The sequence below is a fragment of the Pteronotus mesoamericanus genome, unplaced genomic scaffold, assembly GCF_021234165.1.
Source record: "Pteronotus mesoamericanus isolate MK-2021 breed Mesoamerican mustached bat unplaced genomic scaffold, CSHL_Meso_final scaffold_31, whole genome shotgun sequence".
Lineage (NCBI taxonomy): Eukaryota > Metazoa > Chordata > Mammalia > Chiroptera > Mormoopidae > Pteronotus > Pteronotus mesoamericanus.
The window spans coordinates 28,562,935-28,581,781 of record NW_026555312.1 but is presented as its reverse complement, the minus strand read 5'-3'; the positions used below and the strand labels follow the sequence as shown (position 1 = coordinate 28,581,781).

General features: G+C 37.1%; 1 protein-coding gene across 1 annotated transcript in view; it reads right to left on the bottom strand.

Moving 5' to 3' along the window:
* GMDS (GDP-mannose 4,6-dehydratase) overlaps positions 1-18,847 on the bottom strand; it is a 675,882-nt gene that overhangs the window by 341,859 nt on the left and 315,176 nt on the right. Inside the window, exon 7 of the mRNA XM_054591986.1 lies at positions 17,685-17,812. Coding sequence (XP_054447961.1) covers positions 17,685-17,812 — 128 coding nt within the window. The remainder of the gene's footprint in view (positions 1-17,684; positions 17,813-18,847) is intronic.

The following is an 18,847-nucleotide window of genomic DNA, read 5'->3' as shown; positions in this document are numbered from 1 at the left end:
TGCTCATTCACAAGATCTGTTAAATGCCGGGGTGTCCTGGATCTGCACCCCAGGGGGTTCCTGCAGCATTCTGGGCTGGAGAGCAGGGAACAAAGGAACCAGCAGGGGTGGAGGGGTCTAAAAAGAAGCTTCCTTTTCTCTGAGACCAAGGCTACCTAAAGCACAGGCTGCAAGGTCCTACTCACTAACTAGTCATCCATCCAATGACGTCTGACACAGCAGGAAGGGGCAGAGGACCAGTTGCAGAGTTCTCTCCATGCATGGCAGACCCAATTCTTCAAGAAGGCGGAAATCAGAAGGCATGTGTCCCTCTGTCTGACCACTGAGTGTGAGTGCTTAGACACGTGGAAAAGCTGTTGGCTCACATGCTGCCAGAATCCATCATTTTCTCTGTCAGTCTGTGAACAGGAAGGTAAGGTTGAGGGTAATATGTCCATATGACTGTACCTGCAAGCTCATCTCCACCATTATTTTCTCTTTTTGCCTATATGGTTTCTGTGCCATTTGATTGCAGGCTTCTAAGGGAACGTGACTTCCTGTAGGCTGGTGCATCTGTGCGTGCATATCTGTGTCTGAAGTGCATCTACACTCACTTTAACTGCTCCCACGCAAACTTAGACATGAGTTCTCCCAAAGCAAGGACCACGTAGTCCTGTGTACCAATTTTCAAAGTAGAATTATAGTACAATTTAAACAAACAAACAAAAACAAACCTAGTACAAAACCATATATTGTGACCTACGTACAAAATGAGATAATTTTCTAAAAATATTTTTAAAAGACATTTTGTTTAGGAAATCAAAGACTGGATACCTACTTTAGGCCAGTACAAGGATGAAGTGAGAGAAGTAATATGAATTCCCCTAGGAATGATCTACCTTGAAAGGGGTCTTTTAACTAAAATATGTGAACACTCATCTTACAGAACACAGTGTATTTATTTTTCCAATAAATAGGCCAATAACTTCCCAAAGCAAATGTCAATGACATTTTCACTACCACAAAGCAAGGTTGTCATAGCACTAACAGGGAAGCTTCTTTCCTGTGAGCCAGGCTGGCCTCTGTAGGGATGCACATCTAACAAAGACACAAATAAACAAAAATTTAAATGTATTAATACGTGGTTATAAATAATATGATATATGTCTATACTAGAGAAAATACCTGATCAATAAGTGAGATATACCATATTTTTACACATTGCTTTTCTTATATTTTTTCACGTAAAAGTTTCACCTAAGGTTTCTCTTTGCATGTAATTTATGAATATTGACCAGTTTTGCTCTGAATTTTTTTAGTAAAAGATATTTATTAAAATAAAATATCATCCATGAGATACATGTAATTTGGGTTATGAGATAAACTCAATAAAGACTGTATCATTTTAATGTCATCCCAGCTAGAACCATCTAGAAAGGAGCCAAAGGAACTATTAGCTTCTCAGTTCAAAGGCTACAAAATAGATATGGAGAAGTTTGCATTTTGCTATGGGCATTTCCTCACGCACAGTTGTACATGCATGTGAATGATGTGTATAATCCTGCTTCTTCATATTTTTAATTAACTACAAATGAGGGCAGAAATCCAAAAATCAGGAGTCCTGGATTAAAATCCCAGATTTGTCCCAAACTCAGGGCTGACCTTTAAGACCAAACTGACTTGCAACATAAATTGTACCTTTAAGGGTTTAAACATTCCTCACGAACTTCTATTAGTCTCAATTTTTAACTTTTCTCTTCCTCTTACAATTTGAAAAAAAAAAAAAAAAAAGAGCATTCCCTTCAACTCTGTACACCTTAAAGCAGCATTCAGGCTCAGCAAGGTCGTGGAGGTGTCACAGACTGGTCTGCAGGGGAAAATCGGCATAAGGAACGGAATTCCCTGGTTCAGAGCTTCTTTCAGTGTCTCTAAGCCCTTCATAAGACATAGTAAGTCTGAGGTAACATTTTTAAACTTATGGCAAGAATCAGAGATTTCACAGTCCTGTTATTTTAGTGCCTATCATTACTAACCACTAAAAAGAAGTGACCTAATTAAGAATTTTGGAGAGGGCTCTAACTTTTTTGAGTCCTTCCTATATGCTTAGAAAAATTAGGTTAAGCATTTTAAATTTATTATTGTAACATTTGTTAAATGTGGTACCTACTGGTTAATCAACATGATATCTATGAAAAAGATAAAAAAAAAAAAATGCCACGGGCTCTTCTTCCCTGCACAGCCTGTGTATTTGACCTACCATGTGACTGATGATATGCGTAGAAGGAAGGAAAGGGGTGGGGGCACATTGACAAATGAAAATCTTGGATTCCAAAAACCTTTGACTTGTTTTGATCCTAAAAACATTACAATAAAAAGAAGCATTTTAGAAAATGGAAAATAAGTGCATATTTAGTTAGAAAATTTTCAAAATAAGTGCACACATTACAACATAAAAATGCAGAATTTCACCTCTCTGTGCACACACCTTTATGAAACTATACACAATGCCCAGTGGATCTCTGAGTGCACTGAAAGGCCGAGGCAGCATTCTTTATGAACCACCTGTCCAAACTAGGTTTACCTGACCTTCATCATACTGAAGAGGAACTGAATATAGAGTCCTTTGGTTGTAAAATTTGCTTACTGGTATTATTTATTGTTCACTTCATCCTTTATCGTTAATTGTTATTTGATTTTCAAGAAAACACATTATTATATATACATGACGGAATATTATTCAGCCGTAAAAAAGAATGAAATCTGGCCATTCGTAACATCAATGGACCTTGAGGACATTATGATCACTGAAATAAATCAAACAGAAAGATAGAGGCTGTATGTCCTCTCTTATATGTAGACTCTAAAACAACAACAACTAACTCCCCCACCCCTCCAGCTCAAAGACACAGAGAACAGACTGGTAGTTGCCACAGGCAAGGGGTTAAGGGGGGGTGAAATGGGCGAAGGTGGTCAAAAGGTACAAACTTCTAGTTATAAAATAAAAAGATTCTGGGACGTAATGTATAGCATGGTGACTCTAGTAAATAAAACTCTTTTGCATATTTGAAACTTATACAAAGAAAGTAAATCTTAAAAGTTCTCTTGACAAGAAAACATTTTTGTTACTATAGATGGTGATGGATATTACCTAGACTTAATTGTGGTGGTCATTCTGCAATATACACAAATATGCTATATACCTGAAACTAATATAATGTTACATGTCAACTGTATCTCAATTGAAATGAAGAAAAAAAGAACTAGTTATTATTAATCAGCCATTTAAGAAAACTTGTATGTTGTAACATGTCTTGATTATATTTTCAGTCACTTTAGTTTCCTGGCATGCAAAATTGGTAGCCCGCTATCTGAAAGATATTTTAAAATCAACTTTGCTTCCTCAAAGAATAAAATGGTGTAATTCTTTTTAAAAGACTAAATTCTAGTTACAGAAAAAAATACTATGTCAAAAATGACAATAATATGCATTTTTTTCACCTTGGAAACTTTAGACTTGAAAGAAGCCTATAGTATGACTTTTCCATTACTCCAGTTGAATTCTAAGACCACCAGTGTAAAGGCACCACTCAGAAAAACCACAGGCCTGGCCCTGCTAGAATACACATATAGTTGCTCAGGAACAGGAAACAGGCCAGATGGTTCTGCTGAGGGAAGCACTTTTTTTCTTCATAAAACCAAAAAAGCCCTAATAGGTCAAACACAAAAATGTAGATATGGTAAAACGGATAGCTAACAGGAGAGTTATGTAAATGAGACAAGCATAATTGTGCATTATGTTTCCATCTACAACAGTAAATGAGTGTAGAGGGGAAAAAAGGAAGGCAAAATAAAACAGTACTGCTATACCATAGATTTGAATGATTTTCCTGACAGGGAGGAAAGCTAACAGCAATCCTTAAAAAGGCGCTGAGGCAACATTTAGGAAACCAATAGCATATGATTTATGTTAGACTGAGCACCTATGAATTATCATAAAAACTTTAAAAAGTGAACTTTTAAATACAGAGCCTAAAGTAACTACAGTCTATACTCCGACTTCTTGCACATCTAGTTAGTGTGGGGGTTCACAATCACAAGAAATCCAAATGTGGGTGGGACCACAATGGACACAGAATTCTTGGGGGTGGGGGGTGGCAGGGAAAAGAGCTCTGGGTCCGTTCAGTCCCTCCCTGACTCACTGTGGCCAGTGCTCAATGATAGCTCTGCAAACACACACTTGGATATAAGCATGTGTCTCCTGTAGCACCCATCCTCTTGTCTTCTTTGATTAGAAAGAGTCTGAGAAGCCAAAAACCTGGCTTGTATAGAGTAGAGTGGCCGTGGGCCATGGCAGTGGCTAACAAAATGCTAGTGCTGGTCACCCAGAGATTTGCAGGCTTCTCTTCCCTAATACAAGCATTAGGGGAACTGCACAGGACGGCTGGGGCTGTGTGGTGTTGGGGCTGCAGTTGGTGGCAGTTGCTACCCTGGGACCATGAGAGAAGGAATGATCATAGATTGGTCCTGGCATCTATGAATCACACAGTGGCCTGCGTCTACCCCAGGGCAGCTGGTGGTGAGTAAAACGTAGCCCCTAGTAGGTAGGCTCGCTGTCACTTGCAGCTCAATGTAATTCCTAACTGATGCATGAACCACCTAGATGACTCGTCTCTGCAGCTGTGGCAAAACGCATCATGTAGCACATTCACTGGTCATGTGATCTGATGGACATTACAGTGCAAAGACCATGAAAGCCTGGAGGTAAGTTCAAACTCTGAACTATCTGTTTTACTTCAAGTCAGTAAATATTTCTGAATAATTAAGTGCTTCACCTAACTGCTAGATAAAGGGGTTGGATAGGATAATAACAAAATTGCCTTCAGTTTTAAGTTAAATAACTCAGTGAAGCTAAGAAACGCATGCCAAGTACCCCAAAGTTTCAGATGTTCTGAAGGGCACTGTGTGTTACAAAAGGGGGTCAGACACAGGGAGAGGCTTCCCAGTCAAACTGGGATAAAGGCTCTGACAGAGATGTGAAGGGATAGGAATAAAGGGCTACAGAACTACAAGGGAAATGGTCAATTCTTCTGGTTAAGGGGCTGAGGAGGAGAGTAAAAGGAAGAGGCAGTTTACGTTGATGCTGGGGGAGGGGCAGAATTTTGAGAAGAAATGAGCAGGGACGAGGCTTTTTCAGCCCAAAGACCTAGTGGAAGCCAGGCACCCAGCAAAAGCACACTCAGGTGTGTCTGGAGCTGAGACCTTGACTAGATGAAGCTTAAAACTGAAATAAGGGGCACGGGCAAGGATCCTGAGTGTAGCACTCCAATCACTACCAGTCTTTATTCTGTGGTGGAGACAGTGATAGTGTCTATGGAGAAATCAGATAAAATACAGTGTGGGAGGCAGAGAGAGCTAGCTTATCAAAGTGCAAGACATAGAGAAGGTTCTCAATGAAGGGCTGACAGATAAATGCACAGCACAGAGGCCTGATCAGAGACAAACTAAGTTCTTTTATGTCTCAAATTCTTATTTTTATTTTTGTCTTTAGGAGAGGAAAAGGAAAATAGCATCTATTTCACTAGATTACTGTGAAAATAAGTTTGTAAAGAATATCAAATAGTTTATGTATTTCAGTACTCGGTAAGGTCTTAAACTTGGAAATAAAAGCCAAAAGTACATTTTAATTCATGGTATTTCAGATTCAGGAAACACCTTTTCTGTAAAAAACAAAAACAAAAACAACAAAAAAAACCAACAACAAATGACAATTAGAATAGTTCAAAAAGAAAAAAAGGAGCCATCCTGCAGACTATGATTTCTCAGCTCTCTAAACAGACTGGCTAACTGCTACCTGTGGAAGAAAGGGGGCCACATACCAAACCTGACAAGCTCAGGAGAGGCCTCTGTGGTGGCCTTACAAACTCAAGAGACCTGAAGTAAGCACATAGGAGGGTGTGAAATTAAAAACTTTCTAAGAGTAGGTCATGGCGGGTAGTCTTGTCTGAGGCTGGTATTTTTCCCTAAGGAAGGTCAGTCTTTACCTCAACTGAGCCTATGCGTTATCTTTTTACATCTAAAATAACATACCTTTGGAATGTCAAATTTCCATTTTCTGGACCCCAAAACACAGGCCCCACACCAGGGGGAGGCCTCAAATCCCCCCATTGTTATTGTTATCATGTTAATTGTCAACTAGTAACTATCCGGTACTAACCTGTGTACAAGTGAGTGTCAGTCATTGTACTTTTATCCAATCCCAGAGGTTTATCTGCTTTGCTTTCACCCACTTCCCTAATATGTCACCAATGGATTTCTTGTAACCTCCTTAGGCCTCCTCTTTTGATTGTAATGTATAAAATAGGGTACAAAACTACCATTCCCAGCAGCATTTTCTCAACTCCTTGAGGTTTTGCTTCCAGCAATTGTCATCAATTTGGCTCAAATAAACTCATAAAATTCTTACAGGTTTAGAAGTTCTTACATTGACATACCTCTCAAACACAAAGATGGAAAGGTTAGCTGTACCTGAAGATCTTACAATCCTTGCTGATGCAAAAACTGTCACTAAATATTTAACACAAACATGTGATAATCATGGTTTAATTTAGGCCTTATCTTCATGATGTTTTCTCTATTCCACTGCATATGGGAAACAGCTGTAGGAAAGTGAGAGGAAGCCCAGTAGCCACCTATTCACAACACAATGCTGTTTACACAGTACATGTTAAGTAAGGGGGTGTACCACCAGCAGTTCATCACACTTTAAGAAGGTCTTCATCGTGCAAAACCTGATGGTTAATACTCAAGACAGTTAACACTCTGAAGTAAGAATTTTTGATACTGTCCACCACCCACTGAGAAAGAAAGACAGGGTAAGGAGAAAAGGAGGGGTAGGTACACAAGGAAGTAATGAGAGAACGAGAGAGAAAGAGTAAGGGAAGGAACGTCAGGTGTATGATGAGTTAGGAAACCCTACTGAAATGCTTAGCTAAGCCAATCCAATTTCTTTGAGCTCCACTAGTCTTCTAACATCCCAGAGCCCTATATCACGGATAATTAAACAAGCAAGCTGGCCATTCATTAGGGCTAATTTAATAGATGACTCATTTGGCCCAGCCAGTGAATGTGGCTTTGGTTTCCCAGCGGCTCTTGCAGATAGTTAACTTCAATGAAGCTCTCAGCTGCCACTGACAAAAGGCAATGGAATTTAAATCACCTAAGCCATTTCTTCAAACTTCTTACTTCAGTTTTTTCAAAGATAAGGATCAAATGAAATGATTTCTCTTAAACCTGTATTTCTTGTACAGAGCTGATATCTTCTTCAAATTATATGACTGTACAACTATTAATGCTTCAGAGGAAGTCTCCTGCTTAGGACATACGACCTGGCCTTTTAACTTCTGGTTCTTCAAATGTTTTACAGTTTCTAATTCAATTTCTCATATTTGTGCTTTTTGTTTCACAGGATGACTAGAGCTTTCAGAAGTTCATTAGTATAACTACTACTTTATTTGCAATTCCTAGTGAGAGGTAATGGCCCTTCTTAAATGATTACCATTTAAAGTCAGTAAAAAAGATGGCTTTAAAATCTCAAGAGAAAAACTAAATATACCAACAAACAACCCAGAAGCCTTGTGCTGTATCACAGTAAGAGTTGCATGGAAGAGTTAGCGGGGTGGGGCTAGAACCCACTGTTCGATACAAGGCCAGGACTTCAGGCCAGAGCTTCTCTTTTCAGACCAGCTTTCTCATATGAAAAGTGCGAACAATAATTCCTGCTCTCATAACCATGGTCTGAAATTTGTTGGGACAATCAAAACCAAAGATGTAAATGATAAAGCAAACACAAATACAAAAGGATAACTTTCAAGGATTTAAAAAAGACTTGGTGAAAGCTTTGTATTTTGTTTTCAAACGTGAAATTTAAGATGCAGTAAAAATCAGCAAGTAATTTTTAACCTAAAAGAAACACTATAAGAAAAAAAACATATGAAACCATGAAAACTCTGGGATCCTGATCTTTGCATTTGCATTAATGAAAAGGAGGGAGAGGCAATGGCCACACCCAGATAAGTATTTGTCTTATGTTGATGTGGTTACAAAATGACCAAGAGGCAAGAGCCACTGTCACCTTCCAAGAATGCAACCTGCCTCCCCTAGGCTCCACCCAGGTAACCCACACACCACCAGCCCCGGGTCTGAGGCACACCTCTCCACTTCATTAGTAGGAGCTGGAGAATGGATCTGGGAACAGGGATCTATGTTCTGAACCTGTGGCTAATGTGCATCAAGGGGAGGAAATGAAATTACACACTCAGAGAACCCCAAAAGATGCTGCGGACTGTTTCTTTTTTCATCCAGCTGTAACAGGGTACAGCTAGGCCCCCCAAAGGGGATTTGTAATGGGGTCCAGAAATTGGGGAGTCCAAGAAAAATACAGGATATTCTCCCCATCCCCGATGGGCTGCCATGGGGGATGGGAGGCAGGGAGCAGAGCCTTTGAGAATCATTTTGCATGTCAGTAATAGGAGGGTAGCTTCATACCACAAATGCAAAGATGGTTATTTTGCATATCAACAAGACTAACCAGGAAGGTTTGTATAACTTTAACCCAGGATGTAACTGGGCAGAGCCACTCCCCCTATTGCAACACCTTCCGAAGGAGTCTGAGATGGGGTTGGGCAGGAGGCTTCAAGCAGGGGTTTAAGCCCAGGCACAGCAGCTATGCTAGAGGCTTTTGACTACGTGGTTTTGGGAACAGAGTGGGGGCTCCCTTGACCACACGGCTTAGGAAGCAGGAAAGCAAAATGTAGTCTCCATGTAGATGGCTCCCCCTGGTTACAGCACATGTGCATGAGAGTTCTGAGATGGTTTGCTCCACCCCACGAGGGAACAATGAGAAGACCATGTAGAGAGGAAAGGGGAGAAAGGACTCTTGCTAGTGGGCCATGAGAAGGTGCCACTTGGTTCTGAATTAAGAACCGGGGATCGCGGCAAGGCAGTAGATGGTGCTGGGAACAGCTTGATGGTGCCTGCATAGTTGAGCTCCAGACTTACATTCTCTTTCTTCTGAAGGACAGTACCTCTGACTGGCCTGACTTGGCAAAAGGGGGGAAAGGCAGGACTGTATTTTGGTGGGTGTTCTAAAGCGATTTTGAGATTTAACGGTGACATTCAGCCATTAATCAAAACTTGTAAAACGTTTGAATAAATCCTTCGCTTTTCACCAAACTCTGCCATTGAAAGCCAAAATTTTTAAGGGTGGCGGGCAAAGGACCTAGAGAAGAGGGATTCCCAGGTAAAGGGAGGACATTTTTCTGGTTAATAGCATCCGGGGCTCCCCCCAAAAAATGGGCCCATGTTTGCAACACTGTACAGATTGCATAGATTTTCTACAATTACTATCAAATAACTCTAAAAGTTCACACTTTTGCATCTAATTAAGAAAAAAATGACCATTACTATTAGAAAATAACCTACTCTTTGTGCGTGTGTGTGTGTGTGTGTGTGTGTGTGTATGTGATAGTAGAAGAGATACAGAATGGGAAGAGGATAGGAAGAGGGGAAATGGATAAGTGAAAGTTTTTTCAGAACAATAAATCTGTGACGGAATTCTTGCTTTATTCTAGATAATCCTCTATCAAATGAGACTCTTGGAAACTGGGAGAAGTGATGATCATACAAATAAGAGGTTTCTGAATGAGTAGATTTCAATGTTATCAGTCACACTGAGGGACATTTGATCTTCTAAACTAATGCTAGTTTTGTAAATTTTAAGTTTTTGTTTTATATATCAGGGAAGATATATTATTCTTTTCATTTTTTCCACGTGCTCAGAGAGCTTGCTTTTAAAAATAGTAGAGTCAAATATAGTAGAATTAAAGATAATTGGGTAACTTAGCACAGTATGAAAATATATGGACACTTTTCAGTTTTCCTGTACGGTCTACATTCAGTAAAACAAAATATTGCTTGAAAACACTTTGCTGGAATCATGTAAATCCATTACAACTAGAACCGAAACTTGGTAAGACATTCAGTGAGTAATGTTTTGTGCTAAGTAGAAAAAACAATCTTTTAATAGTAAGAGAAATGAAATGCATTTCATATATACATATTCATTTTTATAAATATGAAGAAATGCTCAGATAAGGAGATTCTATTCAATTTAGGTATTTACTGGGAATCTGTTCTTTTCCAGGCATATTGAGAGACACAATTATGATAAAGAGGAATATATCCAGTCTCTGCCTTCAAAGAGCTTCCCTGAGAGAGACAGGCACAAGATCACTAACCTCATCATATTCTGTGTTTGTGGAGGAGTGATTTTATTCTTAGAGATCTCAATCTACTTAGATTATGCAGAAAGTAATGAACAACGATGATTTACACCCAACCACTCTCTTTATAATGACAACTCTTAGCAAAAGTGATCTCAAACATTTTCTGTAACTCTAAGAGGTAGCTGGGGAGCTACACTAAGAAGTAATTTCATCTCTTTCTTTAGGAGCTTTACTAATAATTTCCATGTAAGGCTTAAATTAACAATGAAAAAACAATTTCACAAGTGGTTTATCAATTTCACCTTTATACAATTCTGCTTCTGTAAAACTGCACTTGTGAATTACCTGGGTCTAGTGGAAGCCCAAGTCTATTTTTCTATTTTTTCTGAAATGAAAAGGGGATCTTCTCTTAATGGTACCCTAAATTCATCCACTGAAGCATGTTTAGCTTGCACGTATGTTAATTCCACAGTTTCTGGAGCAATTCTAAAAGCTACATAGGAAACACTGTGGAAATTTGGTGCCAATAGAATAGTGGCTTTTGAATATTCTTTACAAAAAAGCATAGAGTGAAGAACAAGAAACAAAGTCAATGACCTATTTTAAAGCTATTTAACTAGCAAGCCAAAGTATCAAACATTTTCTTCTTGCACAATATATATTCCAAATGAGAGCCCAAAGATTGCCGTTCCCTGCAGGTGTCTGTCTCTTGGTCTCACAGCCACTTACTGTCCTAGGAGAGCAGACAATCAGCTGGCAGGTCACATTACCATCAGAGGGCTCTCGCCAAGTTCAGATCTAACTGCTCTACAAAGCTTTGGTTATCCCAGCTTTAATACTAAAGTCCATAGGTAGAAAAAGAAGTAACAGATTTTACAAATGCAAATGACCCAACACTCACAGAGGGGATCAAAATTTTTTCTTTGCCTAAAAGAAAGAATGAGGAGAATCTTTGAGATTTCCTGTAATGGTTTCAGGGCAGAAAATAAACAGATGTTTTCTAGCTTGTAGTAAACAGGAGCAGAAAATAAAATGTGTGCCTTTGGTTTAGGGAACACTCTATTTGGAAAAGGTTTTTTGCTTTGTGACTTTGGAAGCAAAGGCAAAATTAACACATGTTTGTGTTAAAGAGACCCTAAGGCCAAGCCTGGGAACCTGGAGCCTGGGCTCCAGAGACAGCAGCAAGGAGCACTCAAGTGTTAGAGAAAGTTAGAGGAGGACCACAGGACCAAGTTTAGTAAGTAATTTCTTGTAACAAAGCATTGAGAAGTAGGATAAAGCCAAAAGGTACTTTAAAATGAATTTAAAATTGAGGATTTTGACAAGAGTTAGATACTATTTTCTGGGTGTTTACGGGCATGGGTTAAATGAAAATAAGAGAAAGACTACCTTAACAGAAATACTTATTTTTTGGACCTTGCCAAGGTACATTAGTGTACAAATTAAGAATTTAATATTAAAGATATATACATTCTATAGGCAAAATCATCACTAAATTTAGGTGATGTCATATTTTATGAGTTAATTACATCTATATCATATGTATAGTCTTGTTATTAAAATTAAATAGCCACTTTAGTTGGGGGTAAAAGGAGAAAGCTTAAAGAATCATATAGTATACTTCAAATGTAGGTGAATGAGCAGAATAATCTAAGAAAAAAAAAAAAGCTTTTTACACTGTTTTCCAAGGACTTTTATTTTCAGGAACAGAACCCTACTTTCCTAGGTACAAGCAGTCATTTCGTGATCCACAATAGTGTGATGACACTCGGCATCAAAGGGAGTGAGTAAAGGGTGGAGTACAAGCTTCACCTTAATGTGGTTAATTGCCAGCCATTAGGAAATAAATGGCATTTACACAAAGTTTCATAATCCGTTTCCACAGGCACTGTATCTACTGAATATGCAACTCCATTCTGTATTCATTTTCATTCTCTCTCCACATACATATACTTGGTTGCCTAGAACTACTTTTCCAATTTAATGTCAGATGTTCACATTTATATTTTTAAAATTCACCTAACTGAAAGTATGATCTAAAAATGGACCCACCTCCATGTTTCTAAATTATCTGTGGATAGGAATTTGATAAATAATCCATCCTAGAAATACGGATGGTGAAGGCTTCATTTATTAAAATAGCAATGTAAACAGGGCCTACAGTTTCTGGAAATTGGAGGCATGACCATTCTAAGGGACCAATATCTGGCCAGAGAAAATTGGCAACTATGACCTTCTGCATTTCTGTTAAGTGAGGCCTTACTGAAGAATAGATTCTGGTACCATTAATACATTAGAGAACTCAAACACAGTAAGAAATCAAACTAGGCTCCTGAATATGAAAAAGAAAGGTTTGTTGTTAATGCAATAAGCATGCCTTCCCTTAAATAAAATCAAATATTTAAATGGCACACTTTCATTCCAAATTTGTGCGAATTATCACAGGATGCAAAATGCCAACAGCAGACTACCTGCGACTAGATGAGAAAGAAAGGATTGAGAACAATGGTCAGTCCCCAACTCTGTCAACTCTGTAACAGTCTATTCCCCACTGCCAGAGGCTCCCCATTTTGCCCAAGGTCTCTGTTATCAGCTGAGAACTGAAAGCTGGAATTAAGGTTAACTTACTGAGAAACCAACAGTCAGACAGAGAGAGAGAGAGAGAGAGAAAGAGAGAGGGCGAGGGAGAGCACGAGCCACCTAAGTATCCCTTTTCCCCAGTACACCCTTTGCCTTGTTGTTGCCTCATACAGCCAATATAATGGGTTCAGAGAGATCTGATGGCTGGCATTCTCAGCCAGTCTCTTCCAGATATTTGTCTTTCCCTGTGGATTAGATATGGTAGAAAGAGAAAAGTGAGAGAAGCTTAATCTTCTGTCCTGCTCCAAAATAGAAAGTTACTCAGATCCTGCTGCTAATGTCCCAATTCCCCTCACTTCACTAAAAATGAGTGGTTATTGGTGTAGCTTAGGTATTGGGCCCGGGCTGGAGTTCTGGCTACATTCATCTCAAATGGTCATGGTCTGGGTGTATATGTGTTATCTGACCTCTCTTACCCTTGGTCCCTTCTTCCATAAATTGAAGATATACCCTCTACCTTTCAGGATTGTTGTACGTATTACATAAGACAATGTATATAAAGTCCACAGTTAAGTTTCTGGCACATAATAAATGTCCAACATTTGGCAGTAATTATTTTCATTTATAAAAGTAGCTTTTTGTTATTAGTCTGTGCTCCTGACCCCTGCCCCCCGCCAAAAAAAAAAAGAAAGAAAAAAGAGAGGATGAAAGAAAAAGGTGTATGTGGGGGAGTGTGATATTAAAATTCATGAATCTCCATCCTCACTCAATAATTTGAATATCCCCTGGACTGCATTAGAACTCTTCAAGAGCATCTGTATGGTTGGCTCTTGGCAATAATGGGTTTTCACTGAGCGCTGGAAAGGGCTAAGGCTTAGGTTATTTGATTACCTGTGCATTCCAAGAGCAAGGGACCATCTTGTTAGTGGTAAATGCTTAAAGATACTTACAGCTCAGTCCTTATCAATATTTTCTGGCCACAGCTGTGTTCTACCTAGTTTTATCAAGGTGGAATCATGGTGGGACCTTGTTAACCAAATAGTGACCATTAATTTTATTTAAACATATGGTGCTGCTTCCCAACTCTATACTGCTAGAAGTCAACACTTATTTTTTATTAAAATGGCAGAAAGGTTAAATAAGTTTTAGAAATCCTTTATTAACCTTAGCAGGCCATAGTGCACATTCACATATAAGTTTTGAGAAGTCAGTCTTACAATAAAGAAATTTACTTACCTTTGTGCAATATAGCATTTTGCAGGGCTATGTGGCATTGGATAAAATTTAGAAGATTGCCATTTGTAGCAGCTAGAACAATAACCTGATAAGTACTCAATATAAGATGTGTTGAAGACACAATGTCACCCAGAGTAGTTTTCAGGCACTACAGGTACAAGGTTGACAAGAATTGACTTGCACATCTTGTATGGCACCCACTGTGTTCTCATGAATATGCACAGTTGCTTCTATGTACATGGAGGGAGGCAGGCATAAAAACAGGTTGTGAGGTATCACAATTATATAAAAAGATAAAAATATTTTAAATGTTTGAATTGCCAATTAACTACATCCCACAGGAAATGCAAATGTTTTATAATCTGTGTGTGAGTATTTATAGCTCTGAGCCATTAACACTACAGCAATTTTTAAATACTAATTTTTTTTCTCAAAATGCAACAAAAGTATTCATTATAAAATCTGGTTGTTGAGTATATGGATGTTCGTGGTAAAAGTCACTCAACTATTCTGGATGTTTAAATTGCCTATAATAAAATATTGGAAAAGATGTAACTGCATAAAACTTGTTTATTCTGAAATACAATATAATTTAATATAGTTTCTACATTCTGCATTTTAAACTGAAATACCTCTTACCCACTCAAATAATTAAAAAATCATTTTGATCTAGGAAACAAGACTATAAATCTATTTTAATGATCCTGACTCAGCAACAGGAAGTGGCTCTGTATAAATTGTTGCAAAAATGTTTACAAGGCACAGGTAGATTCTAATCATGTTATGTACAGCATGTTAATGCTAATTTTTTACAGGGTTGTTATTATGTCCGTTTTACAGATGGGTAAATGTAGATATAAAACCTGTCTAAGGCTGAGGAGCAAATCACTGACACAGCGGGATAACTTAAACCCTGTTTGTCAAATGCTCTTAGCTCTTCATCATGGAAATTCATCCATAAGTAAAGAAATACAAGTCACTTAATCTAAAGATTTACCAAAACAATATGTTTCTGCATAAAGAAAGGGAGTATACAATCATACAAGGTGTATGGATGAGACACTAGTACAAACTGTTTGATTTGTGCTTACCAAGGCTGCCTCATTCTAAAGCCAACTGCAGTGCCAGGATGCAGACCTATTTGAAACAAAGAATGCTTTTCTTTTTTATTCTTATGCTTCTTTATTTTAATTTTGGCAATATTTACTTTTAGTCTTAAGTGTGTGAAGTAATCTTATTTTAATACATTAAAAAATGCAAGGGATGGTAATATTTCTTAAAATGGAGATAGCAAACTATGACTTCTTACTTAATGATACTTCTTTAGAAATGAAGAACCCATAAAAGATAACTATAAAATGCTTCTTAAATGTGTTATTGTCAGAACTCCAAGGGGATCTTTAATACAAAAAACTACTTGTATTGTGGAAAAAATCAGGTCTTGAATGCCAATGAGAATGACTTAATTTCGTATGTGTGTCTCTCTGAAAAATTTGAAAATTTTGTATTTTACCAAAAGGCCAGAATATTATCTTGCTCTTACATGAAAGTTTTGGCTTCTACTTATGCTGTCCTGACACCATCTTGTCCAAGAATCTTCAAAATGACATCCTTGAGAAGAACTTTTTGAAGTCTCTGAACTGTAACATTTCTAAAATATTTTTATTTTAAACAAATACACATGTGGGTCCTTTGTACCAAGGTTTGAGCTACATTCAGAAAACAGCAATAGCCACAGCATTCTGGGAATGAAATAATAACAGGGTCCTTCTTCCAGATCCACTAAGTTCATGGAAGATTTTCTCATTACTTATGTATTTATTTAACAGTCTCATGCATTTTTTGTAGATATTCTGGCCTATGTTAAAATGTCATTTATTTTGTTTCCTGATTTTAAAAGTTTATACATATTTATTTCAAATATATGGAAAATACAGAAGTATAAAGAATAAACATAACCAGTAATAAAAGCACTTTAAAAATTTTGATATGTTTCTCTTCCTATCAAAATCTATCTCTTAGTTCCAATACAAACTTTTTCTTTACCCAGTGCAAAAATATAAAATAAAATAGAATGAAGTTTGATCTATTTAATTCCTAAATTCAGAGAACAAATGTGTGAATAAAGAAGGACATCAAAATACTCTTCTGTAAAACTCTAAGTATATTCAGATAGATAGAAGGCTATACATCAAAATGATATTATTAAAGAAATAACGTACTTATTTTTACAAAACTTGCCTCATGTTTTTAAGTAGGTAAGGCCATATAGGTTAGACATAAGAAAATTTCAGCTTCTGCTAACATCTCCCTTCTCCCACTTTCTTATAATTCCTGAAAGTGTGGCCTTATATATTTTTTCATGTAATATTCTTAAAATATATCTGACTAATGTCATTAAATCTTCTTTGTAATTAAAGCTCAGAAGAGCGTATTTAAATATTTTTTAATTTTTAAATTTAAATGTTAAATATTGAACACATTTAATGTTGTGATGTTCAAAATTTAAAATCAGAACTATTTGTTGTCCATAATATAAATCAGTGATAGCTGTTCAAGTATACAACATTTTTAATTGTTCTAAACATAAATAGTAACAAATGCCTAAGCTAACCTCTGTGGTAAGCAAGTGAACTACTTGTTTGCTTTCTTTTGTAAATGTTCGTTTCTTTTTGAATCAATGAACAAGGAAACCAGATCCGGTTTCCCAGAGAGGAGTCATGAGGGACAGAAATAGTCTCCAGAGCACAGGAAATCTGTAAGCACCGAAACAAGGACAAGCAGGCTCCAGGAAAAATGACAATGTCACTAACCTGCTCATTCATGTTTGGCCATACAACTACCATAGGTATCTGAAAGCATGTTAATTAGGGCAAGATAAAATGTAACAATTTACTTAAAGAAAAATTATACTACTTATATATGTAACTCAAACCAAAATTTAATGTGTAGCATATAAATCTCAAGACTGAAAATTTAAATTTCCCTTGAACTATATCCATTATTCTGTAATAGCATCATTAACATCTCTGTCTCCTTATTTAATTGATAAAGTACCCTGAGGTGAAAAGCCACATTTTAACATATGGGTAGGGCAATAAACAGACTCTTAAGCAGCAGAAATCAAAAGTTCTATAAGAATATCACTCATAGTAATTTAGTAGAATAATGTAAATGTGAAGGTCTTAGATTATACAAATTGAAATTAGGCAGTATTTCTTGAAGATTTGAGAACTAGTACCTTTATACCAAAAATTTATTTCATGGTTAGTTATATGTATATTGGGCAGGGAGGAGTGAGAAGGTGCAAAAAGTGGGGAGCTGAAGAAAAATCTTTAGAAAGCGAAGAACACCATTCAGATATTTTTTTGCCCATCATCCAAAACAATGGACAACATATTTTTTTCAAAAAGGCTCTCTCATTCAAGTAACATTCAGTATAATCTACATGTACTGCTGAATCAAAAGGCCTTAAGTTGAAAGCAGTATGAGCTTAAACACACCTTCATTAGCAAAATTTTATATGCTCCCACCTTTACCACTGAGGCCTGGCATTTAACACACAAACTGATACAGGAATTTTAAAGAACATGAGTTAGTTCCTACCTCTACATAGTCCTTGGCATGGCCCCAATCTCGTTTGGCATCCAGATTTCCCAAACTAAAACATTCCAGTTGTCCAAGGTAAATCTTAGCTACTGACCGGCTAATTTTTCGAGTAACAAAATTAGCTCCTAAAAAGAGACAAAAGATGTATTATCAGTAGAGTATATTTGACATCTAACAGTTTGGTGAACCAAACCCAACCTCAGCCTCTGAGCATTCCTTTCATTCTTTTTTCCCCCTCCACTTTAAAATAATAATTTAAGAAAAAAAAAAAGAAAGAAAAGAAAAAGAAAAAGATCATTAACTGTCACTTGGACAAGTTAAGAAGCCCTAATTCTAAGTGTCACATCAGCTCTACTTTCATAACAAACATTTTTCTTTGGGGGACTTATGTCTTAACATTCCTAATTTGTTGCTGCAATATGCGACCCAGGCATCAGGCCAAGGAAAAGCTATCTTAATGCCAGTTTTTAAACAGAAAATTCAAAAGGGTTGTATAAAGGGAAGTGCCAGAATGGAAGACAGACATCTAAGACCACCCTGATTTTTTAAGAATATAAACATCATATATTTCTATTAAGAAAGCTATTTTGGGGCTCCTGGGAAGAAGAGGAAAGTAACTTGGCTCACAGGGTGTACAACTAGTTAAAAGTTACAAACAAGGAATGAATCTGAGTTATCAACAAGGGGAGATTGCTTATATTTAGCGACTTGCATAGCCATCCAATTATAAAATAGGCTACAATTCTATATCAAAAGTTTCTCTATACTATATTTACTGCAGTGCTAGCTTCCAATTTCATTTAAGTGTTATCTATAAAAATGGTCTCCTGAATTCTTTGTTAATATTTTGAAGTGAATGAATGAAAGGTGTCATATATTTAAGAATGTAATGAAATTGTTTTAATGTTCTCTGGCCGTTAATGCAAACCTGTAACTACTTTTAAAAGATCACCAAAAAAAAAAAGGACAAAATTAAAAAACACTGTGGAGACAATTTTATCCATGCCCCTGTATTGAGGTAAAGTTATAACAAAACACCAAGTAATGCCAAATTCTCAAAGTAATAACATATGAACTAGTCAATAATGGTTTCACAAAGTTTAGATAGATTATTATCATAATTTATCAATAACTTTATCTTTGCTCCTTTGCAGATGTAG